Source organism: Phalacrocorax carbo, chromosome 1 (genome assembly GCF_963921805.1).
Source record: "Phalacrocorax carbo chromosome 1, bPhaCar2.1, whole genome shotgun sequence".
Taxonomy (NCBI): Eukaryota; Metazoa; Chordata; class Aves; order Suliformes; family Phalacrocoracidae; genus Phalacrocorax; species Phalacrocorax carbo.
Genome location: NC_087513.1, coordinates 135,819,604 through 135,845,430, shown reverse-complemented (window position 1 = coordinate 135,845,430; position 25,827 = coordinate 135,819,604). Strand labels below are relative to the sequence as shown.

At 44.9% G+C, this 25,827-nt stretch overlaps 1 protein-coding gene across 2 annotated transcripts in view; it reads left to right on the top strand.

Annotated features, from left to right (window-relative positions):
- The first annotated feature begins 6,632 nt into the window (after positions 1–6,632).
- The window catches only part of TLR7 (toll like receptor 7), a 36,333-nt gene continuing 17,138 nt past the window's right edge, over positions 6,633–25,827 (top strand). Inside the window, exons 1-2 of one of the 2 annotated variants that reach the window (XR_010376568.1) lie at positions 6,633–6,859; positions 20,760–23,914. Coding sequence is in view for 1 of the 2 variants with exons in the window: in XM_064475410.1 (XP_064331480.1) it covers positions 6,857–6,859; positions 20,760–23,900 (3,144 nt within the window). In the remaining variant the exon portion in view is untranslated. Of the gene's footprint in view, positions 6,860–20,759; positions 24,960–25,827 lie in introns of those variants that run through there. The other variant, XM_064475410.1, reaches the window with a different exon arrangement.

The following is a 25,827-nucleotide window of genomic DNA, read 5'->3' as shown; positions in this document are numbered from 1 at the left end:
CGCCTCCTTTTGTTGTTCATGTATTTCTAGAAACATTTTTAATTGTCTTTTACCACAGTAGCCAAATTAAGTTCTAACTGGGCTTTGGCCCTTCTAATTTTCTCCCTGCATAGCCTCACAACATCCTTGGAGGCCTCCTGACTCACCTGCCCCTTCTTCCAAAGGTCATAAACTGTCCTTTTTTTTCCTGAGTTCCAACCAAAGCGCTGTGTTCAGCCAGCATGCTCTTCTTCCCTGCTGGCTCGTCTCTCAGCACATGGGGACAGCCTGCTCCTGCACCTTCAAGATTGCCTTCTTGAGGAGTGTCCAGCCTTCCTGGACTCCTTTGCCCTTCAGGACTGCCTCCCAAGGGACTCTGTCCACCAGGCTCCTAAACAGGCCAAAGTCTGCCATCCAGAAGTCCAGGGTAGCTGTTCTGCTGACCCACCTTCTTATTTCTCTGGGAAGAAAAAATTCATTTCATAATTGCTATGCCCAAGACAGCCTCCAACCACCACATCACCCACAAGTCTTCTCTGTTCACAAACAGCACGTCCAGCGGGGCGCCTTCCCTAGTTGTCTTCCTCACTGGCTGCGTCAGGAGGTTATCTTCCACACACTCCGGGAACCTCCTAGACTGTTTCTTCTCCACTGCATTGTATTTCCAGCAGATGTCTGGTAAGTTGAAGTCCCCCATGAGATCAAGGGCCAGCAATCACGAGGCTTCTCCCAGCTGCTTATAGAATATTTCATCTGCCTCTTCTTCCTGGTTGGGTGGTCGGTAACAGACTCCCACCATGGTAGCTGCCTTGTTGGCCTTCCCCCTGATTCTTATCCATAAGCACTTGACCCTTTCATCACCATGGTCAAGATCTAAACAGTCAAAACCCTCCCTAACATACGGGGCTGCCGCACCGCCTCGCCTTCCTTGACTATCCCTTCTGAAGAGTTTATAGCCATCCACTGCAGCACTCCTGTGCGAGTCAGCCCACCATGTTTCCATGCTTGCGACTCTACCACAGTTTTCCAGCTGCACAGTCATATATGACTGTTCTCATGTGCTTCCATTGTTCTAAGAGAAATACCTATATCATGTATATGTTGTGTATTTGTAAAAATATACATAAATGGAGAAAGGAAATCAATCCATAGCAATTGCAGTCCATGAAATTAGGATTAAATAACCTTTCTTGCGTTGTAGCCCTGTCCCCAATAATGTCAAGCACAGGTTTTTAAAAGGCAATATCAAGTCCTATAATAAATGACAGTACCATGTTTCATGGTTTCTAGAAGGCCATAAATTGACATACTTGCAAGTTTAATGTGAGCACCCTTACTATTGCTTTCTTGCCCCAATCTTAAGCCTTTTTTACATATGGAGCTGCTTTCCTGATTTGTGATTTGGTCGGGTCCAACAGTGTCTGAGTTCCTCATTGTTCTGCAGAGACTATTCCACTGCTCCCTTGTGCTCTTGCCTGAGATTGACTTCATAAAGCATGGCAGGGTTACCTACATGAAACTATTCAAATTGTGGTGGTCCTGCAGGCTAGTCATTTCATCACTAAGAAACAGGACTAGAAGTTATCCAATTCACAAGTGCCCGAACTCCTCTGAACCAGCCAGTCGCATGATTTGCCAGCAGCTCCTGCGTTAGCCTGCACCACCACTTTCAGCATTGTTGCCTTGGCACTTCTCCTCCTCATCATCCCCCAGAGGAAGGCAGCAATGCCCTCTCTGTCTACACTATCTTATTGACACCTTAGGAAGGGGGAAACAGGAGAGGTGGAGTTGCGTTGCGGACCCTGGAGAGCTTGGAAACTAACTGCGTCTTATTTCAGGTATTTCTGGATGCCTACTTCCTCCGTGGAAGGTAACTCACTTTTAATAACAGGAAACAGGGCAGGCAAGCAGCAGCATTGTGGGAACAGTGATATTCCATTGTGGACATTGAAACTGTAAGGGACCAGCTGTATCATCTGAATGTTCACAAGTCCATGGGGCCTGGTGGGATTCACCCCAGCGTTCTGAAGGAGTTAGCGGATGTTATGGCAAGATCCCGCAATCATCTACCAAAGGTACTGGGAGTCTGGGGTGGTCCCTGCTGACTAGCTAGCCAATGTTATTCCAATCTACAAAAAGGGTGTGAGGGAAGTCCCAGGGAACTACAGACCTGTTAGTATAACCTCAGCTCCTGGTCATGGAGAAGATCATACAGGGTACTGTGAAAAGGCATTTAAAGAATAAAGAAATCATCGGACACAGTCAACATGGATTCGCAAAAGGAAAGTCCTGTTAAACTACTTTGATATCCTTCTGGTAAGGTCATCTGCCTAGAGGATGAAGGCAAGGAAGTGGATGTAGTTTTTCTGGGTTTTAGTAAGGCTTTTGATACTGTACCGCACAGCATCCTTCTGGACAATTTGTCTGACTGTGGGATAAGCGCATTCGTGGTGCACTGGATGAAGAACTGGCTGAATGGCAGAGCTCAGAGGGGTGTAGTGAATGGGGCTACATCTGGCTGTTGACTGGTCACCAGTGGTGTTCCTCAGCATTCAGTTCTAGGGTCAGTTCTGTTCAGTATATTTATCAATCATCATCTGAATGCACCATTAGCAAGTTTGCTGATGATACCAAGATGGGAGGTACTGTTGAGTGTCTTGAGGGACAGGAGGCCTTGCAGAAGGATCTAGATAGATTGGAGCAATAATTAATGGGATGAAATTTAACAAGTCAAAATGCTGGATTCTGCACCTAGGACAGACCCATGCCAGGCACAAGTATAAACTGGGATAGGAGTGGCTGGAGAACAGCCCTGCAGAAAGGGATCTGGGGGTGCTGGCTGACAGCAGGCTCAATATGATTCAGCAGTGTGCCCTGGCAGCCAAGAGGGCAAACCATGTCCTGGAGATCATCAAACACAGCATAACCAGCCGGTCAAAAGAGGTGATCGTCCCGCTGTATCCAGTGTTGGTGAGGCCTCACCTTGAGTACTGCGTGCAGTTCTGGGCCCCACCATTTAAGAAGGATGAGAAGGTCCCTGAATGCATCCAGAGGGCAACAAAGCTGGGGAAAGGGCTGGAAACATATCCTGTGAGGATTAGCTAAGGACTTTGAGCTTGTCTAGTTGGGAGTAAAGGAGGCTGAGGGGTGACCTTATTGCTCCCTACAGCTTCCTGAGGAGGGGAAGAGCAGCAGGAGGTGCTGATCTCTTCTCCCTGGTACCCAGTGATAGGACACATGGGAATCGTTAAAAGCTGTGCCAGGGAAGATTTAGACTTGACATTAGGAAGCATTTCTTTACTGAGAGAGTGATGAAACACTGGAACAGGCTTTCCAGAGAGGTGGTCAATGCCCCAAGCCTGTCAGTGCTTAATAGGCATTTGGACAATCCCTTTAATAGCATGCTTTAACTTTTGGTCAGCCCTGAAGTGGTCAGCCAGCTGGACAAGATGATCATTGTAGCTCCCTTCCAACAGAATTAGTTCTATTCTATTCTATTCTATTCTATTCTATTCTATTCTATTCTATTCTATTCTATTCTATTCTATTCTATTCTATCTGAATGCCAGGCACCTTTGCTTTCAGAAGTTTTAAACTGTTGTCAACACCAAATGGTCAGTCTTGGCATCAGGGTAGCCTGGGGTAGCCTCAGCTTTCAGAAATGGGAAAGTCTATATCTATGATGTGTCTCCCTTAGTCATATGTCAGCGCACCAGGTGGTTGGGTAAGCTCTTAGCGCAGATCTGTGAGGGTCTTCCCCCTCACCAGAGCTCTGAGTGCTTCTTCTGCCCTTGTTGTAGGTCAGTCTTCTCTACTATTGTCTTCTGTTTATTGTTTTGGTTAGTTTTAGTGCCTTCAAATACATTTCTGCAACTGCTATCAGCAGGGTTCCCACATTTTTACATCCCTTAAGGCTTCTGCAAGTGATTTTGTTATCAATTCCTCAACTTTGCAGTGCATTTCTCTTTGTGATTCTTTTTGTACTTCTGTCTACATCAGTTTGAAGAGTCAACTTCTATATTTAAAAAATTGGGCAACTTAACTTATCTCTGATAATTTCCTGGGTAAATTATGCAATGTGACACTGAACTTCCTATTAACCATGAATACTTGGGGTGCTATCATTATTATTGGAATGAAGGTTAGCACATTAGAGAAAAGACATTACTGCAAGACACTAAGACTTTAAATAAAGTACCCAGCTTTACGATAAACATGGTAGAATCCTGATTTTTGATAAGCAAACTAAAGCAACTTGCTATAAGTTTTCCTTTAGAAGAGAAAAGAAAAAAAATTTAATGTTCACCAGTCCAATTTCAATCTAACTGGAAACCAAACCTGTAGATGAAGGATTAAGGCAATTTAAGTCTTCTGTTCTATTTTAAATTATATTCCTCACTCACAGAGCTGGCAAAATACACGTGTTTTTACCAGTGGGTCCTCCCCTAGCACGCCTTGCAGTAGGAAGTACTTTTCTGCTTTCGGTTACTTTGTGTTTCACAGGAGGCAAAAGAGATTTTGCACAACATCTGAGGGAAACCTGAACTTTTAAAATCAGTAAATCAGTGACTCCCTGTGCATCTAAAAATCAAATTATGGTTCTGAAGTTCTGGAATCCTGAGCTTCCCTGCATCTACTTCCCATCTTTTGAAGGGAAAAATTGCTGTATTTGACCTCCCACATGTCTTAGGTTAAAAAAAAAAAAAAAAAGGGCAAAAAAGCACTCTGTGTTTCTATTAGCGTTCAGCTGAAGTTGCACTTTCACTCTGTATGGAATTGAAACTCATGTACTCTCAGCTGAGTGACAGTGAATTCATAATATGAAGAAAATAAAATCAGACTAGTCCAAAAGAAAAGACAAAGCATCAATACAGCTATTAAAATTTCTGAAGTTTGCAGGTATAGACTGCAAATAAAATCTCCAAAGACGCTGGGCACCTGTCAAAAATTACAGGGTTGGGTGACTGGACACTGTGCTTTAGAAAACCTCCTTACAACCAAAGCGAGTGGGCATTAAGCATCTCATGCTTCAGCAATGTTTGTGTCTTATACCAGAGATGTGGTTAGGTGCTTGAAGAAATCGACTTTCACAATCCAGCTTGTGCCAAGTCATTCTCTTATTTCACAATTAATTAAGCATATTTGCTTTACAATAAGGTGAATAACTATAAATGAGTGGAAGCTAACTTTCTCTTCTGGTGACATACAATCTGTGAAATCTTCAGAGTGGAATAGCAAGTGTAGGGTGTTTGCAATGAATGCTTTCCTCCTACCAGAAATGCGTTGAATGGTCATGCAGAATGGAGCAGGGTTTTAGTGAGATATCTGCATTAGCTGCAATAAACCCCAATGGAAAACTCAGTGCATCGTGCATGGAAAGAAAAATCCACTTACCAGTAAATAGCAGAGGAAGTGTATTTCATTACAGTACTATTAGTAATCAGGCACAAAGGTGAGAAATATAGTCCTGAACCTATAGTGAATTAATGAGCCCTTTCCTAGGCCTTGATTGAAATAGCAATGGTGCTGTACATTTTCTTGGTTTTATTTATGTCTATATGACTCGGCCACTAAAACCAGGGAATTTTAAAGTATGACTGCAAATTCTTTCCCTGTTCTTCAGGTTCTACTCTTCCAAAATTAGTTCCTCAGCTCCGCCACAGTCAGAGAAATTAGGAACAGCTATTTAAAATGTAAAGAAAAATATGTAGGGAAAGAAGACATTAAAAAAACCCCAACCCACCTAATAAATATCATAACCATTGTACTAGTCTGCCCTGCTAAGCATAGAAACTTCTAAGCAAGAAACTCTCAAACAGACACCATATTCCATGAAACTGGACTGTCACCAGCTTAGGCCTACCCATGTAACCTTTAACTTGGCCCCTTCTACACTCTCCCACACAGTTTTCATCTTTTTTATATGCTGTTTCCTATGCCCTTATCACTATCCTTTTTTCCTGGTTTATTTTGGTTCTCTTCCCCAAAGTCCTGTTCACTTAATAGACATTTCTTCCACAAAATATTCAGCTTCAGAGATTTGTCCCAGTTCTTGAAGGTATTTGCAGCAGAAATGAGCACCAGATAATGATAATGATAACAATAAAAATTACTAGACTTCCAAATCTAAAATATTATTAATATCAATTAACAATTTCTGTCTCTCTGTTTGTGCAGCTTACACTAAAAAAGGCGGGGGGGAGGAAGAAGGAACTTGAGCTTCTGCAAATCTTAGTTTTCTGAAGTGAATGTTACCCTTATGTAACGCATTTGTCTCCTGATTGATCTTAGGCTTTGTTGCTAAGTGTTTTGCAATAGCCTTCCTTTGGGGTTTCCTGTGGCTTTCATAGTCATCCTCTTGGAGTAGGTCATATTGCAGTTCTTTGTGGTATGACAGTGTACCTAGGTGAAATACACAGTTTGAAATGAAAACTGTGTTCAAAAGTAGCAAAGAAGAGAGCATATTGCAGCATATGAGACCAAAAGGAGAAAGAAAAAAACCCTTTAGTCACAACAGCACGTGGATGTATGAGTAATGTGAGACTTTGTTTAAAAGGGAAAAAATAAGAGTACTCAGTTCTTTTTATGGAGGGTGGAGGAGTAAATGAGGTACTGTTGTTTTAATTTTAAGTACAAATGTTTGAGGAAGTAGGTTGTAGCAGTTGTTTCACATTTAATTATTTCTCAAGTCGCAGTCCAGCTGAAGGGTAGTGGTAAAGTAGTGATCGCTGCCTTTGTCTTGAGTGATTCATGTCATTTTATACTCTCCTCTGCACTTGAGCTGAACCAGTGGGGACCTCTTTTATGCTGTTTTCTTCTGGCCTGATTTACTTTCTCCTCCAGTGACAAATTTGCCGGACCTGGAAGCACATAGAAAATGGTAGGTTCAACTTTCATTTTAAACTTGCTTTTAGGCCTCTTTGACTGGAATTGATGTGGAAGACTTTCAAGAAAATATTCTTCTTTTCTGCTTTCCACATATTCCGATTTACTGTTGTGGTTAGAAGCTGCAATACATAACGACAGGAAACGAAAGTATTTATTTGCGCTAAGTGGTTAGCATTTAATTGTACTACTGTGCTACAGGATGCATATAATAATGTCTTTTCTAACTGCTATAACTCCGAGGTGTTCTTTTTCCTCTAGTCTTTCCCCCTTTCGCCTCTTAAAATACATATGGAACACCTACAGAAAAACTTCCTTCAGAAACATGTAGCTGTGTTATTGCTCAATATTTGAAGAATACCCTAAATCAGCATGGGTTTGTGCATGTGATAGTTAATATCAGCAGATTAGTTCGTTTTGAACTTCTTATGAAGCCAAGAGTAGGTCACAGAGAAAAGGCCAGTTCATATGCATACTCTAGCTGTACTTTTAAATTAGCTTCTCATTGCAAAGATGTTGCACAAGTCACTTGTTTCTTCTAATTAAAACAATCTTTTTATTTGTTCTGGTACTATAACAGACACAAGGTATTACACGTGCAAAGAGTTAGACACAGCAGCAGAATGTAACAATTTACAGTTAAAATAGCTAATGCATTAAAAAGGTACCAGGAAACAGAAGGGTATACAAAGAAATGAAGCACAAAGATGGTAGGAGCTAGGCTGGCTCTGCGACAACACTTAGGTTCCTAAAATTACTGCAATACATAGCCATTCAAAATCTGAGCATTGCAAATGCCTCAAAAGGCATTTTTTGACTTCTTAAGAACTGTACAAACATATCTGTGAAGGCTTTTAAGGCCTAGATTCATTACACCTAATTTTAGGCACCTAAAACTGCAGTGTCAGTCTCCGTTCAGTGTGTAGTCAGGCAGGGCTCCCTCCATGTTCAGAGCTGAGCAGCGCCTGCAGAGAGGCTTCTGTCTCCTCAGTCCTGCTCTTTCTTTAATGTCAGTGCAGCCCAGGTTGATAGCAATGAATTGAGTAGCCTAGGTAAGCACCTAAAATTAAGTGCCTGAGTGCAGTGGCTGAGTATGAGTTCATGTAGAAAATTTGTGGCAATCCAGACTGCAATCTCACTTTGCCCAGGTCCTACTCTAGTGCTTGGATAGAGGGTTTTAATTTGGTTCAGCAAATCTTTTAAGGCTGATTCTAATTAATTTTTCCTCAAGAGCAGAAAATCCATGGTTTGATGCCCAGTTAACAGAAGAAGTCTTCCTTCCTTCTTTTAAAGGAAGACAGGCTGCTGGAGTTTGATCCATGGGGGTTGTCTGTATTTCTTTCAGTGGCTGCAGGTGCCGTGTCCATGGCTGGCAATGGCTGGCACTTCACAGTCTGCTGTGGCATGCATTGACAGATAAAAGTAAATGGCATCTGTGTGATGAAGTGACATGTCCTGCAGTGCAGAGAGTCTCTGTGGTTTCCCTGCCACCTCTCTGCTATGCTCCACGGGCACCTGCCTTGGCTAACGACCCTGGCCCCTGGGGTATTTTGGTCCAGTCAAGTAAGAGATGGAGGTAGGCAGGAGCTGGGGCACCATGCACCATTCAGTTAGGACAGTCACTTTCTGGTTTTTCATTAGTCTAATGAAGTCTTTTACATGCAGAACGTAGTGTGTCCCTTGGAAAAGAAGGAAGGCAAAATATTTACATGAACACATCCAGATTTTTCTTTGGCAATGTCCCTTTTCAGTCAAAGAAAGACCTTCAGTTTTCCATGTAATTAATATCAATGGTAGAGCCCTTTCTTCTCCCTCCCGCAACCCTGCCCATATTAGTGGAGGAAAAAGGGTTATATAAATAAAGCTAGGACAGTGGAAGGAAATCAATGCGTTTTATCTTCTCCAATTGGCTCCCTACTTGCTTTGATTATTCTGATTCCTCATTTTCATCAAAGTGCTTTTCTACATCAGGAAATCAGAAAAGTTAATCATCCTCAAAAGCTGATTGGTTAGACTGTACTGAAGACACTAGTGAATTGTCTTACCCAGTGGCCTCCGTCTGGGTGAGTTTCCAAAGTGAATTGCTATAACCAAATGAAGGTTACTTTGATTCTTAATCGATGACTTCACTAGTTGAAAATAATGAAATGTGAATTCACGGGCATGGCCTGGTTAGTCCAGGTTAGCTGTCCCATAGAAATTGTATGAATGATAATCATGGCTACCCATGGTGATAGTTAACTAGAGTGCCTTTTTTCTGAGGATCTGCTGAAAAGAAGCAAGCACTGTAACTCTTCCTGGCAATGGGAAGGGGAATTGCTGTAGAAAAAAAGCTGTGGTGTAGTACCGTACCAGGTTACTGATATAAATCTCATGTAACAACACATTGCGGTCAAGGTCTGCAGTGGACTTCTACATTTTGTCCTTCCATACTGAAGCTTTGTATTCAAAAGATGACTGAACGACTCCAAAGTGACTCTATTTGGCTGTTGAATCTAGGTAGCAGAAGTGCAGTGCTCTGTGAGACTTGATCTGGTTTTTCTCATATCTGCTGCCCTGCTAGTCATTGGAGCACTCCTCCAGATACACAGATGCATAGATGCATATGTAGATTTAGCATAGTTATCTAAAGTAATGCAGAAACACAAAGATATACAGGGGTCTAAGTAAACAGAGTGTACAACAGGAAGCCTCAATTAATCTCCAAGTCTGAGTCACCTAGAAGGCATATCTTAGGCAACATTCAACAGATGTTTGAGCACGTCTTTATATGCTCTTGTATCCCAACTAAAAAGAAAAAAACATTTCCATGTAGCCTGAACACTTTACCTAGTCATACCTAGTCCATGCACAACAAATCCTGGTTGTTTAAGAGCGGTCTGTGTGCCATGCACCTCCAAGCCTTCAACACTGAGTTTTCCAGGGAAAAATTATGATGTTGATTATTGTGGGTTTTATTGTCTTTAAATCTCTTGACCAGCATCAGACACAGGCAGTTAAGAAGCAGTGCAAGGCAGCAAAATGATCATGGCCTCTCTGCCTGTTCTAGGTAAGACAAGGCTGGCAGCCTGCTTGCCTGGCTGGCTGCCTCTGGCCAGAGGGACAGGGTTTCTCTGACATTGACTGCTGCTGAGGAAGTAACTAGTATGTCATGAAATATTAAAAGCTTATTGCTCTTCCCGTAATACAGACAAATCCATAAAGTAGGCAAGACCACGAAGACTTGACAGACAGACAGCATGTTTTGGAAGGTTCTTTATATGCCTGTAGGATTTTGTCTCTGGTTCTTTACTGATTATTAGTCTTTTATAAGACATGCTCAAGCTTAAATCTGCCTTTGATTTTCATTTTTACACTTCGCATTGCTACAGTGCCCTCTTGGCCCTCTGCCCTTATTTGACAGGGAAAATGCAAGCTGCTGTTAAACCATACGAAAGTATAGCCATTGGCTGGCTTAGCTCAACCATACATTCATTCTAACACTTACTAGACACTCTTTCATGCAGGCATGAATGACATGGCAAACCAGAACCTGGGAAAAATAAGGCAGGACTACAAAGCTCTGGGGGTGTGATTGAAAGGGATTGGTGATCAGGTTAGCTTTTCCTCCGTTTTACCGGTTACAGGAAAGGGTGCAGGCAGGAACAGACACATCATGCAAATCAACACTTGACTAAGTGGCTGGTGCTTTCATCAGGGTTTTGGCTTTCATGATCATGGGACATTCCTGATGACTATAAACTCTTAGGGAGACATGATCCTCCTGACTAAAAAAGGCAAAGGAATCTTGCCACCAGGGTAGCAAGCTTGGTGAAATGAGCTTTAAAATAACAAGCCTGGGGGACTGGGGTCCACAGTGGTGCCACCTGTGTAGGTGAACGCAACAGAGTAAAAAGCCAAGATCAGCAATGAATACTCCTTAGCCATCTCAGTGGGGGCAGGGGATGCAGATCCACGTGGCAGAATAGATGCAAAAGTTGTTGATGCATTAGAAACAATGGAAGCACTTGAGAACAGTCACATATGAATTAGTGCTCCTCTGCCAAAAAAAAGTGGCAGGGTCAATAGCCAAACTGAAGTGCATCTACACCAATGCATGCAGCACATCCGACAAAGGAGTTGGAAGCTGTTGTGCAGCTGGAAAACTGTGGTAGAGTCGCAAGCATGGAAACATGGTGGGCTGACTTGCACAGGAGTGCTGCAGTGGATGGCTATAAACTCTTCAGAAGGGATAGTCAAGGAAGGCGAGGCGGTGCGGCAGCCCCGTATGTTAGGGAGGGTTTTGACTGTTTAGATCTTGACCATGGTGATGAAAGGGTCAAGTGCTTATGGATAAGAATCAGGGGGAAGGCCAACAAGGCAGCTACCATGGTGGGAGTCTGTTACCGACCACCCAACCAGGAAGAAGAGGCAGATGAAATATTCTATAAGCAGCTGGGAGAAGCCTCGTGATTGCTGGCCCTTGATCTCATGGGGGACTTCAACTTACCAGACATCTGCTGGAAATACAATGCAGTGGAGAAGAAACAGTCTAGGAGGTTCCCGGAGTGTGTGGAAGATAACCTCCTGACGCAGCCAGTGAGGAAGACAACTAGGGAAGGCGCCCCGCTGGACGTGCTGTTTGTGAACAGAGAAGACTTGTGGGTGATGTGGTGGTTGGAGGCTGTCTTGGGCATAGCAATTATGAAATGAATTTTTTCTTCCCAGAGAAATAAGAAGGTGGGTCAGCAGAACAGCTACCCTGGACTTCTGGATGGCAGACTTTGGCCTGTTTAGGAGCCTGGTGGACAGAGTCCCTTGGGAGGCAGTCCTGAAGGGCAAAGGAGTCCAGGAAGGCTGGACACTCCTCAAGAAGGCAATCTTGAAGGTGCAGGAGCAGGCTGTCCCCATGTGCTGAGAGACGAGCCAGCAGGGAAGAAGAGCATGCTGGCTGAACACAGCGCTTTGGTTGGAACTCAGGAAAAAAAAGGACAGTTTATGACATTTGGAAGAAGGGGCAGGTGAGTCAGGAGGCCTCCAAGGATGTTGTGAGGCTATGCAGGGAGAAAATTAGAAGGGCCAAAGCCCAGTTAGAACTTAATTTGGCTACTGTGGTAAAAGACAATTAAAAATGTTTCTAGAAATACATGAACAACAAAAGGAGGGCGAAGTAAAATCTCCACCCTTGATTGGATGTGTAGGGATACATAGCGACAAAGGCAGAGGAAAAGGATGAGGTACTTAATGCCGCTTTTACCTCAGTCTTTGACCAGTTGTTCTCTGGACACCCATTTCCCTGAGCCAGAAGACAGGGACTGGGAGCAGAACGAAGCCCCCATAGTCCAAGGGGAAATGGCTAGCGACCTGCCACACCGCTTGGACACACAAAGTCTATGAGGCCGGATGGGCTCCACCCAAGGGTACTGAGGGAGCCGGCAGAAATGATCACTGAGCCACTTTCAGTCATTTATCAGCAGTCCTGGCTGTCCGGGGAGGTCCCAGTCAACCAGAGCCTCACAAATATGACGATCATCCACAAGAAGGGCTGGAAGGAGGCTCCAGGGAACTACAGGCTTGTCAGCCTGACCTCGGTAGCAGGGGAAGGTTATGGAGAAGATCATCTTGATGCCATCACACAGCAAGTACTGGACAACCAGGGGATCAGGCCCAGCCAGCGTGGGTTTATGAAAGGCAGGTCCTGCTTGACTAACCTGATCTCCTTCTGCGACAAGTTGTCCTACCTAGTGGATGAGGGAAAGGCTGTGGATGTCATGTACCTGGATTTTAGTAAAGCCTTTGACACCATTTCCCACAGCAGTCTCCTGGAGAACCTGGCTGCTCATGGCTTGGACGGGCGTACTCTTCGCAGGGTAAAAAACTGTCTGGATGGCCAGGCCCAAAGAGTGGTGGTAAATAGAATTATATCCAGTTGGCAGTCAGACACATTTGGTGGTCCCCAGGGCTCAGTTTTGGGGTCAGATCTCTCTAATATCTTTACCAATGATCAGGTGAGGGGATCGAGTGCACGCTCAGTAAGTTTGCAGAGAACACCAAGTTGGGTGGGAGTGTTGATCTGCTTGAGAGGAGGAAGGCTCTGCAGAGGGATCTGGACAGGCTGGATCGATGGGCTGAGGCCAACGGTGTGGGGTGCAACAAGGACAAGTGCCGGGTCCTGCCCTTCAGTCACAACAACCCCATGCAACACTACAGGTGTGGGGAAGTTTGGCTGGAGAGCTGCCTGGAGGAAAAGGGCCTGGGAGTGTTAGTTGACAGCCGGCTGAACATGAGCCAGCAGTGTGCCCAGGTGGCCAACAGGCTCCTGGCTTGTATCAGGAATAGTGCGGCCAGCAGGAGCAGGGAAGTGATCACGCCCCTGTACTGGGCATTGGTGAGGCCGCACCTTGAATATTGTGTTCAGTTTTGGGCCCCTCACTACAAGAAGGACATTGAGATGCTGGAGCGTGTCCAGAGAAGGGCAACAAAACTGGTGAAAGGTCTAGAGGACAAGTCTTATGAGGAGTAGCTGAGGGAACTGGGGTTGTTTAGCCTGGAGAAAAGGAGGCTGAGGGGAGACCTTATTGCTCTCTACAACTACTTGAAAAGAGGTTTTAGTGAGTTGGGTGTCTCTTCTCCCAAGTAACAAGTGACAGGACATGAGGAAATGGCCTTAAGTTGTGCCAGGTGAGGTTTAGATTGGATGTTAGGAAAAATTTCTTCACCGAAAAGGATTGTCAAGCACTGGTACAGGCTGCCCGGGGAAGTGTTTTAGTCACCATCCCTGGAGGTATTTAAAAGACTTGTAGATGTGGTGCTTAGGGCCATGGTTTAGTGGTGGACTTGGCAGTGTTAGGTTAACATTTGGACTCAATGATCTTAAGGGTCTTTTCCAAAATAAATACTCTATGATTATAGTCTATGAATCTAAGAATCCTTATGATAATATGAAAACTGAATAAGGCACTCACCTTTTTAGTGTGGTTTTGAAAATTTACACTAGCTTTTAAGTGACTATAGATTTTCTCTGTCTTTCATAGGCTTTGAAAAGTTAACATTGCTCATTTACATTTGTCCTGGTTTCAGCTGGGATAGAGTTAGTTTTCTTCCTAGTAGCTGGTGTAGTGCTGTGTTTTGCATTTAGCATGAGAGTCATACTGATAACACACTGATGTCTTAGTTGATTCTAAGAAGTGCTTACACTAGTCAAGGACTTTTTTCAGCTTCCCGTGCTCTGCCGGGTGCACAAGAAGCTGGGAGGGGGCACAGCCAGGACAGCTGACCCAAACTGGCCAAAGGATTATTCCATACCATATTATATTTTGCTCAGTATATTAAGTGGGGGGAGTCAGCTGGGGGGCAGTGATCACTTCTCAGGGACTGGTGGGGGTGTCATTTGGCAGGTGATGAGCAGTTGCATCCGTTGTTTTTCCTGGGTTTTGTTTCTCACTTTCTGTCCTCATGTTTTTATTTTCATTACAATTTCTTATCATTAATATGATTGTTATTGCTATTGTTATTGTAGTTGTTAAACTGTTCTTATCTCAACCCATGAGTTTTCTTACTTTTGCTGTTCAGATCCTCGCCACTGTCTCACTGGGGTGGGAGGGTGAGCAAGCCACTGTGTGGTGCTCGGTTGCTGACTGGGACTAAACCATGGCAGTCCTTTTTGGCACCCAACATGGGGCATAAAGTGTTTGAGATAATAATAGGTTAACTGTAGCCTATTAAGGAATTCATATCTGTTTACAGGTGCTGGTCACAATATTGATTCTTCTCGATAATTATCTGATCTGCACTGTGCCCTTTTTTTTTGCTCTACATGTTAAAGATTGGGATTGGCTTTTGCAGTTTGCTGGGCCCTGCAGTATCTTGCCTGGGAGATTTGTTATTAAAACACTGGCCTTGAGCTTTATCTGGTATTTGGGTTTTGTACTGAAGCCACTACTGTCCTTTGGGTACCACCTCATGGAGACAATTAGCAATTATACCTTTTCCTCTGAGAGGTGTTTTATGGAGGAGATACAGAATAACACCTTAGCTGCCTTCTTCTATGATGTCTCCTCTTTCATTATGATAACTTCTCAGTATCTTGAACATCCTTGGGTAGTTAAGATATACATCTATTGGTATTTCTTGGGAATAGTGTTTCTGTTTTGTCTTAGGTTAATAAGCCATTTAAGAATATAATCCAGAGATCTGCCAGAAGGTTGGACAGTTATGAGTGGCAGGGTGTGTGGGATAGCATGGGCAAATGCTAGGACGGTGGGCACATCCAGGGTTTTGGAACTTCATCCCTGAACAAGTGCAGAATCCTGAAAAATTAGTAGAATATTTGGTGGAAGTATGTTGTCACCCTGGCAATTCCAGAGAGACACAAATCACTGCAATGTGTGAGGGCCTGGCCCATGCCTACCGAGCCCTGTTCAACACTGTTCAGTACCCTCGAGGGGAAGAGAAGGTCTCTGGATCTGATGACAAACAACAGGCACTGTGGCCACTCCAACCCTGGTGACAGGCACTGCGGCTATCCCAACCCCCATGACAGGCACCGTAGCTGAACCAGAGAACCAACCGATGCTGGTATCAGTCGCCCCTATACCCAGGTAGAAGTCTTGGAAGTGAAAGTCAGTTCATTTAGAAAGAGATGATAAAGAAGCAGTGCCATCATGAGGAGAGGAAGAGGAAGAACTCATAAAAAGATGGAAACCACCCAGTCCCTATCCTTGAGTGAGCTGTGAGATATGCAAAAAGATTTCAGCCATTGTCTAGGTGAGCACAGTGTCACCCGAATGCTCCCATGTTGGGATAAAGGGGCCAGTAGCCTGGAAGTAGAGGTAATGAAGCCAAACAACTGGGATCCCTTTCTAGGGAAGGGGTCATTGACAAAGTGATTGGAAAAGGGGTACAAGCCCTCAGCCTCTAGAGACTACTCCTGTCAGGCATGAAGGAGAGATATCCCTTCAAGGAAGATATTATGTATCATCAAGGCAAGTGGACCAGGGAGAGAGGTATCCAGTACCTGATAGAATTAGCCATGCTGGAGGTGATGTATAATGACCTGAACAATGAGCATTTAGCCAAAGAACCAGATGAAGTCTAGTGCACATGACCCGTGTGGTGGAAGTTGGTATGGAGCGCCAACCCATTGGTGATACTGGCCTGGAAAGATGAAGAGGCACCAACAGTGGATGAAGTGTATAGCCAACTCTGGGAATACAAAAAAAGCATCTCTTCCTCCCTATGGGCCTGTGTCTCGGCTGTGGAGAAACTGTCCCAGGAAGTCCAGCAACTCAAAGAGGATAGGCCCTACTCTCCATCTGCACAGACCAGTATCTCAGCCATTAGGGGTCAGCGTTCTTCCGCTCAAGAGAGACAATATAGAGCGTACACACCATGGGGCACCCCATGGTTCTACCTGAGTGTGACCACGGAGAGGACATGAGGAAGTGGAATGGAAAATCTACCTTGAACCTAGAGGCATGGGTACGTGAGTTGCAAGGAAAAACAATCACTCAGGGGTGTCTTCCAAGAAAATTGCTGCTCCAGTTCCCCGTGGGCAGCTCCCCAGACAGAGTAGAAGGGCTGATCTTACTCCTGATTTAATGAAGAGACTTCTGATTTGTATTTACAAGAAGTGAGCAGTGAATACCATGACCAGGATTAGAGAGGCCCTGCCTCCAGCTAGGTGGAGGAAAGGGACACCTGGGTTTACTGGACTGTGTGGATTAGATGGCCTGACACACCCCACCCACAGGAGTATAAGGCTCTAGTGGACACTGGTGCACAGAGCACCCTAATGCCATCAAGCTCTACAGGGGCAGAACCCATCTGCATTTCTGGAGCGACGGGGGATCCCAAAAGCTAACTGTACTGGAGGCTGAAGTGAGCCTCACTGGCAATGAGTGGCAAAAGCACCGCATTGTGACTGGCCCAGAAACTCCGTGCATCCCTGGCACAGACTACCTCAGGAGAGGGTATTTCAAGGACCCAAAAGGGTACAGGTGGGCTTTTGGTGTAGCTGCCTTGGAGATGGAGGAAATTGAACAGCTGTCCACCTTGCCTGGTCTCTCAGAGGACGCTTCTGTTGTGGGGTTACTGAAGGTCAAAGAAAAATAGGTGCCAGTCGCCACCACAACAGTGCACTGGCAGCAATATTGCACCAACAGAGACTCCCTGATTCCCATCCATGAGCTCATTCGTCAACTGGAGAGCCAAGCAATGATCAGCAAGACCTTTTAACAGTCCCATATGGCCAGTGCGGAGGTCTAACAGAGAGTGGAGAGTAACAAACAGTAGACTATCGTGGCCTGAATGAAGTCTCTCTGCCAATGCGGTCTGCCATGCTGGACATGCTAGAACTTCAGTATGAACTGGAGTCAAAGGCAGCCAAGTGGTATGCCACAACTGATATCACTAGTGTGTTTTTCTCAGTCCCTCTGCCAGCAGAGTGCAGGCCACAGAGGGGCGCCCAGTACACCTGGAATTGACTGCCCCAGGGAACTGACAGCCCTACCATTTGGATTGATCCGTACTGTACTGGAACAGGGTGGAGCTCTGGAACATCTGCAATACATCGATTTTATCATTGTGTGGGGCAAAAGAGCAGAAGTTGTTTGTGAGAAAGGGGAAAAAAAATAGTCCAAATCCTTCTGAAAGCCGGTTTTGCCATAAAACACAGTAAGGTCAAGGAACCTGCACAGGAGATCTAGTTTTTAGGAATAAAATGGCAAGATGGACATTGTTTGATTCCAATGGATGTGATCAAAAAAATAACATCCATGTCTCCACAACTAGCAAAGAGGAATCACAAGCTTTCTTAGGTGTTGTGGTTTTTGGAGAATGCATATTCCAAATTAAAATCTGCTTGTAAGGCCTCTCTATCAAGTGACCCAGAAAAAGACTGATTTCAAATGGGTCCCTGAGCATCAAAAAGCCATTGAGCAAATTAAACAGGAGATAGTTCATGCTGTAGCCCTTGGGCCAGTCCGAGCAGGACAAGAAGTAAAAAATGTGCTCTACACCGCAGCTGGGGAGAATGGCCCTACCTGGAGCCTCTGGCAGAAAGCACGAGGGAAGACCCGAGTTCGACCCCTAGGGCTTTGGAGTCACATCCAAGGCCTGCTATACTCCAGCTGAAAAAGAGATATTGGCAGCATAAGAAGGGGTTCGAGCTGCTCCAGAAGTGGTTGGTACTGAAGCACAGCTCCTCCTGGCACCCCGACTGCCAGTGCTGGGCTGGATGTTCAGAGGAAAGGTCCCCTCCACACATGCAACTGATGCTACGTGGAGTAAGTGGGTCACCCAGGAATCCTGGAAGTGATCGTGGACTGGCCAGAAGGCAAAGATTTCGGAATGTTGCCGGTGGAGGAGGTGACGTGTGCTGAGGAGGCCCCAGTGTATAATAAACTATCAAAAAATGAGAAACAATATGCTCTGTTCACTGACAGGTCCTGTCATCTTGTGGGAAAGCATCGGAGATAGAAGGCTGCTGTATGGAGTCCTATATGAGAATTTGCAGAAGCTGCTGAAGGAGAAGGTGAGTCGAGTCAGTTTGCAGAAGTAAAGGCCATCCATCTGGCTTTAGACATTGCTGAACAAGAAAAATGGCTAGAACTTTATCTCCGTACTGATTCCTGGATGGTGGCAAATGCCCTGTGGGGCTGGCTACAGCAGTGGAAGCAAAGCAACTGGCAGCGCAGAGGCAAACCCATCTGGGCTGCCGCACTGTAGCAAGATATTGCTGCCCTGCCAGAGAACCTGGCTGTAAAGGTACGGCATGTGGATGCTCATGTACCCAAGAGTGGGGCCACTGAAGAACATCAGAACAACCAGCAGGTGGATCAAGCTGCTAAGACTGAAGTGGCTCAGGTGCATCTGGACTGGCAATGTGTGCTGGTTTTGGCTGAGAAGGGGTTAATTCTCCTCACTGTGGGGGTTGGCTACCTTTCCAGCTTCCAGTGCTCTGCCGTGTGTGGGGGGCTGGGAGGGGCGGGGCCGTGGTGGGGGCGGCTGACCCCGACTGGCCAATGGCAGGTTCATTCCATACCATGTGACTCCATGACCAGTATATTAAGGGGGGGCAGTTGCGGCTCGGGGGCATCGGGTCGGCGGGCGCGAGCGGCTGCGGCGCGTGCAGTTTGTTTCGGCAGTTCGTTCCCCTCCCCCTCCCTTCCCCCCTCTCCCGGGGCTTTGCGCCTCTCGTTGTTCTCCTTTACATTGCATTTCTGTTGTTGTTTAATTTTAATTATTAAACTGTTCTTATCCCAACCCACAAGCGTTACCCTTCTGATTCTCTCCCCCATCTGCCGGTGGGGGAGTGAGTGAGCGACTGTGTGGGGCTGAGCTGCCGGCTAAACCACGACTCAACATAAGGGTAAATTATTTCTAGCTCAGTGAGCCCATGACACCTCAGGCCCTCAAGGAAGAGATGCAACATACAGGTGGGCTTGTGATCGAGGGGTGGACTTGGCCATGGACACTATTGCACATATCATCCATGAGTGCAAACTGTGCGCTGCAATCAAGCAAGCCAAGTGGTTAAAGCCTCTGTGGTATGGAGGGGAATGGCTGAAATGTCAATATGGGAAGGCCTGGCAGATGGATTATAATCACACTCCCACAAACCTGCCAAGTCAAGCGCCATGTACTTACAACGGTAGAAGCAACCACTGGATGCCCCATGCCCCACGCCACTGCCCAGAACACTAGCCTGGGCCTGGAAAAGCAAGTCCTGTGGTGACATGGCAACCCAGAGAGAGCTGAGTCAGGCAACAGGGCTCATTTCTGGAACAACCTCATAGACACCTGGGCCAAAAAGCATGGTGTTTAGTGGGTGTATCACATCCCCTGTCATCTTCCAGCTCCTGGGAAAATCAAACTATAAAATAGACTGTTAAAACTACACTGAGAGCAATGGGTGCTGGCACATTTAAACACTGGGACACACATTTAGGAAAACTCACCTGGTTAGTCAGCACTAAGGGATCGGCCAATCAAGCTGGTCCTGCCCAAGCAAAACTTTTACATATTGTGGAAGGAGATAAAGTCCCTGTAGCGCATGTAAAAAATATGCTGGGGAAGACAGTCTGGGTTATTCCTGCCTCGGGCAAAGGCAAACCCATCCATGGGATTACTTTTGGTCAAGGACCTGGGTGTACTCGGTGGGTGATGCGGAAGGATGGGGAAGCCCGATATGTACCTCAAGGGGATTGGATTTTGGGTGAAAACAGCCAATGAACTGAATGGTGTGATGTTAATTGCTATACAATACTGTATGTCATCACTGTTATCGTTGCGATATGCCATACCGGTGGTATTACAGTAAGAATCACACAGATTAATGAAGAATTAACTTTGATGAAACTGAGCAAAGTGCAGTGGTGATGGAACCAGAACTTGCTGGAACATATTGGAAAGGGAAGGATCAGGGCATGACAGATGGTATAGAATAAGGGATAGAGTTAGTTTTCTTCCTAGTAGCTGGTGTAGTGCTGTGTTTTGCATTTAGTATGAGAATAATGCTGATAACACACTGATGTTTTAGTTGTTGCTAAGTAGTGCTTACACTAGTCAAGGACTTTTTTCAGCTTCCCATGCTCTGCTGGGTGCACAAGAAGCTGGGAGGGGGCACAGCCAGGACAGCTGACCCCAACTGGCCGAAAGGGTATTCCGTACCATATTACATCGTGCTCAGTATATAAACTGGGGGGGTTAACCCGGGGGGCCAGCATTTTAGGAAATACTAACATATGGGTTCCCCAAATTTATAATCCTACCTACCCATCCACTTCCAGCCATTGTGAGAGACAGGACTCCATGTTAGCTGCATATTTGGTCTGACCCAGTATGTGGTTGATAAGATGGCCTATGAGATGTTCTCATTACATTAAATTGATACCTCCCTATTTCCTTATTTTTAGGTACCTTGTGCAAAGATGTCAAACACATTGCTGTTTGTCTTGCTCTTCTTATTTCCGATGCTGCTGTCAGGAGCTTGGTTTCCCAAAAGTTTACCCTGTGATGTTAAAGCCTCTGAAGGTACTGTGACAGTGGATTGCACTGATCGGCGTCTTCTGGAAGTCCCCAGAGGGATCCCTGCAAATGCTACTAACCTTACCCTCAGTATTAACCATATCAACCATATCTATCCAACATCCTTTGCTGAGCTTGCAAATCTTGTGGAGATTGACTTCAGATGCAACTGTGTGCCTGTGAGAATGGGGCCCAAAGATCACGTGTGCGTGATGAGTCCGAAGATTGAGAATGGCAGTTTTGCTGCCCTGACAAGACTGAAGTCACTGTATTTGGATGCAAACCAGCTATTTGAAATACCCCAGGGTCTTCCTGCTACTTTAAGTCTGCTGAGCCTGGAAGCGAACAGTATCTTTTCTATCCAAAAAGCCAATATGTCGGAGCTAGGAAACATAGAAGTATTGTATCTGGGACAGAACTGTTACTACCGTAACCCATGCAATGTTTCATTTGAAATCGATGAAACAGCCTTTCTGGAGCTGAAAAAATTAACAATACTATCCCTGAAGTCTAACAACTTAACTCGTATTCCACCCAATTTGTCATCTACTTTAAAGGAATTGTATATTTACAATAACATGATTCAAGTGGTTCAAGAGCATGATTTAAGTGCCCTTTACAACCTAGAAATTCTTGATCTAAGTGGTAATTGCCCACGTTGCTATAATGCCCCATATCCTTGCATTCCCTGCCCCAAGAGCACAATTGAGATCCATTCAAAGGCTTTTTATTCCTTGAAAAATTTAAGAATTTTGCGACTTCACAGTAACTCTCTTCTCAGCGTACCCAGCAGCTGGTTTAAAAACATCAGGAATCTTAAAGAGCTTGACCTCTCCCAAAATTTCCTCATGAAGGAGATTGGAGATGCTCAGTTTTTGAAGTTTATCCCCAGCCTTGTAGAGCTTGATCTGTCCTTCAATTTTGAACTGCAGATGTATTCTCCATACTTAAATTTGTCTAAGACATTTTCATCCCTTTCTAACCTGGAAACCCTGAGGATCAGGGGTTATGTCTTTAAAGAACTGAGAGAAAGTGATCTACATCCTTTGGTCAATCTTAGAAATCTAACAGTGTTGGATCTTGGGACTAATTTTATTAAAGTTGCTGACTTGAGAGTGTTTGAAAAATTTCGGGCTCTTAAATTCATAGACCTCTCAGTGAATAAAATTTCTCCTTCTTCAGGTGAGAGCAACTTTCATGGATTTTGCTCCAACCCTAGGATTTCAGTAGAGCAATACAACAGGCAAGTATTACAAGAGATGCATTATTTCAGGTATGATGAGTATGGGCGAAGTTGCAGGTCCAAAGACAAAGAGGCTGCTTCCTACCAATCTTCAGTTAAGGAAGATTGCCTGAAATACGGAGAAACTCTGGATTTAAGCAGAAACAACATATTTTTTATTAACCCCTCAGACTTCCAGGGGCTTAGTCGCCTCACATGCCTCAACTTGTCAGATAATGCAATAAGTCAAACTTTAAATGGAAGTGAATTCTCCTACTTGTCTGGATTGAAATATCTGGATTTTTCTAACAACAGGATTGACTTGCTATACTCAACTGCTTTCAAAGAGCTAAACCAGTTAGAAATTCTAGACCTGAGCAATAACAAACATTATTTTCTGGCAGAAGGAGTTACTCATGTGCTTAGTTTTATGAAAAACTTGACCTATCTGAAGAAGCTGATGATGAATGAGAATGAGATTTCTACCTCTACTAACACAGGAATGGAAAGCCAGTCTCTTAAAATTTTAGAATTCAGAGGAAATCACTTAGATGTTTTATGGATGGATGGGAATGCTAGATACTTGTCATTCTTCAAGAATCTGACCATCCTGGAACAACTGGATATTTCCTTTAACTCGCTCAGTTTTTTGCCTCATGATGTTTTTGAATCTATGCCTCCAGAACTCAAGATCCTCAACTTAACCAATAACAAGATGAAGAGTTTCAACTGGGGAAGACTCCACCACCTGAAGAACCTAGAAACTCTGGACCTTAGCAATAACCTTCTGGCTACTGTTCCCCGAGAACTGTCCAACTGCTCTTCAACACTCCAAGACCTGATGCTCCGAAACAATCGCATTCAATCGCTAACCAAACATTTTCTCAGGCGCGCTTTTAAATTGAAATACTTGGACCTCAGCTCAAACAAGATCCAAATAATTAAGAAGTCTAGCTTCCCTGAAAATGTAATTAACAGCCTAAAGGTGCTGCTTTTGCATGGCAATCCTTTCAAGTGCAATTGTGATGCCGTGTGGTTTGTTTGGTGGATCAATCAGACTCAAGTGACTATTCCTCTTCTGGCCACAGATGTGACCTGTGCTGGCCCAGGGGCACATAAAGGAAGGAGCGTGGTTTTCTTGGATCTGTATACTTGTGAGCTGGACAACTCGTATTTGATCCTGTATGCTCTGTCAGCTTCAACTGTCCTAGGCTTTATGGTGTTCACAGTGACAAGCCATCTCTATTTCTGGGATGTGTGGTATAGTTACCACTACTGCACAGCCAAGTTGAAGGGTTATCGGCGTTTATCTTTACCTGATGCTTGCTATGATGCTTTTATTGCCTATGACAAGAAAGATCCAGCTGTGAATGAATGGGTGATGACAGAACTGGTTGAAAGGCTGGAAGATCAAAAAGCCAGGCAGTTCAATTTATGCCTGGAAGAAAGGGACTGGCTCCCAGGACAGCCAGTCTTTGACAACCTTTCCCAGAGCATTCAGCTGAGCAAAAAGACCATATTTGTGCTGACCAACAAGTATATTAAAAGCGGCAGCTTCAAGACAACTTTTTACATGGCCCACCAGCGGCTTCTAGATGAAAAAATGGATGTCATTATCTTGATATTTCTTGAGAAGGTTCTGCAGAAGTCCCGGTATGTCCGGCTGAGGAAGAGGCTCTGCAGAAGTTCTGTCCTGGAATGGCCAACTAACCCTCGATCTCAGCCCTATTTCTGGCAGTGCCTGAAAAATGCAATATCTACGAGCAATACCCTGGCTTACAACAAGCTTCTCCAAGAAACTGTTTAGCTCCACCCTTCCCTGTAAGTATTGTTATGATGCATGGTGAGCAAAAGATCCTAAACTTCATTTTGAGAAACTGTTGAAGTGTAGATGATAAATGTGACTATGATACTGTATTCCAAAACAAAATGCACAATTAGTCCCAAAGCTGATAGTTCACTTGTTTTGCTACGACAAGATTGAACAGAAACTGTTCCCAGCACAGATGTTTAGCTGACATGCACCTTGCTTGGCACTGATTGCTGCACAGCAAGAGAAGAGGCACTACCCACTGGAAGTCCCTGGTTTGGAACAGAATCACCACTTCCAGCTTTCAGTTCACTGGAGGCCTCCAGCATCTCCTGTGGTTGGGTCAAGTGGGGGTAAGACACTTGCGCAGCTTACAGTAGTACACAGACTGCCAAGGAGTTTGGCCGTGTCTAAAGTTGCTGCTGTTCAGATCACTGTTGGAGTAAATGTGATTTTAGTAGAAAATGATAGTTTCTGTATTTGGTGTATTTATGAAAAGCAAGAAAAGCATTTGCCAACACATTTGACTCAGAAAATACCCTAAGCAAAGCTCATGTTTCAATTTTAGGAGTTGGGAAAATGTAAGAATGATTATCTTTTCATCTTGGGTTTACAGCTGCTGAGCCTACCACTTCAGTCTGAGTGGGCAACAGCCCTAGTAGCTGGGGAAAGGAAGTTCTGGTGGGGCTGCTGTCAGGAGCTTGGATGTGGTACGGGAGCTCTCCCACTGTTGCATTGTCAAAAAGCTCATAAATCTGAAGGGACTTTGAAGAATGTGTATGGGCTAAAATGGGAAGGTATGTGAGAAACAAATTCAGAAGGGCTTGCAGGCTGTGGGCCAGAAGTTACAAGATAAAGGGAGTCCCTGTGCTCCTGTGTGGAAGCAAGGTGGGGGAGCAGAACAGCAGATAGGCTGAGGGAGAGGCACAAGGCAGATGGAGAACATTGAGTAAATCAAAGAGAAAGTGGGAAAAGACAAAGAAAGAAAGGTAAAAATTTAAAAAAAGAAAGTGGAAGAGGTAGAAAGAACAGAGGAAAGGACAGCTAAATGAGGGCATGGTAGAAGCAGCATTTACTGATAATTTCCAAGTAACCTCTTCACTCTGCTTTTCACCTGCCCACTTGGCTGCTGGCTGAGCTGGCTCCTCCCTGAGGACTCAGGGCTCCTCTCCAGTATTGTGCTGTCAGCTTTAGGAGCTCGGCTTCCCTGTTACCATACAGGTCCTGTGTAACAACACCTTGTGTATCAACTGGGATGGTGTTAGCAGGTCCAGCCAGGGCTGGGGCCTGAGGACATGCTAAAGTGACTGATGCCACCTGCCCAGACTTTCTCCAGAGCAAAACACAGTTACTCAAAGTGCAAAATATGTAAGACAAAGGCATACAATGAAAGCATCCATCTCACTGTTTCTTTAGCTATGCTGTGGTGCTCCAGAGCAGCCTCAAGCCCTCCTTTGCCTCATTGTTCCCTGGGCAGGTCCTTCTCCCACAGCAGCTGCTGGGGCACCACTAAAAACCTGAGCTGAGAATGGGTCTGGCTTTAGAGACATCCTGAAAAAGGGGAGAAACACTGCTCAGAAACATAAACACTTGGACCTGTTCCCCGCTCTGGTTCACAGCACAGCCTCATCAAACTCGTGACAGTATTTCAGATGAAGCATTTTGTAATGGCAGCCTAAACGTCTGTGCATGGCACGGGCGGGCTCTCTGCTTGCTGTGATGATCTCTGTTTCGGGAGGAACAGCATGCTCTCACCTTGCCGGTGCTCCTGTCCACAGCCCAGTCCAGGCAGCTTCTCCCCTCTCTCTCAAAGCCTTTCTTCTTTCCTGGCAACTAGTCTTGGTGACAGCTCTGGCCAACAGGAAACCAACGCTCTTAACTGCTTTGAACCTGCTTGCTTCAGCTGCCTCCTGCCTTTCCTTAT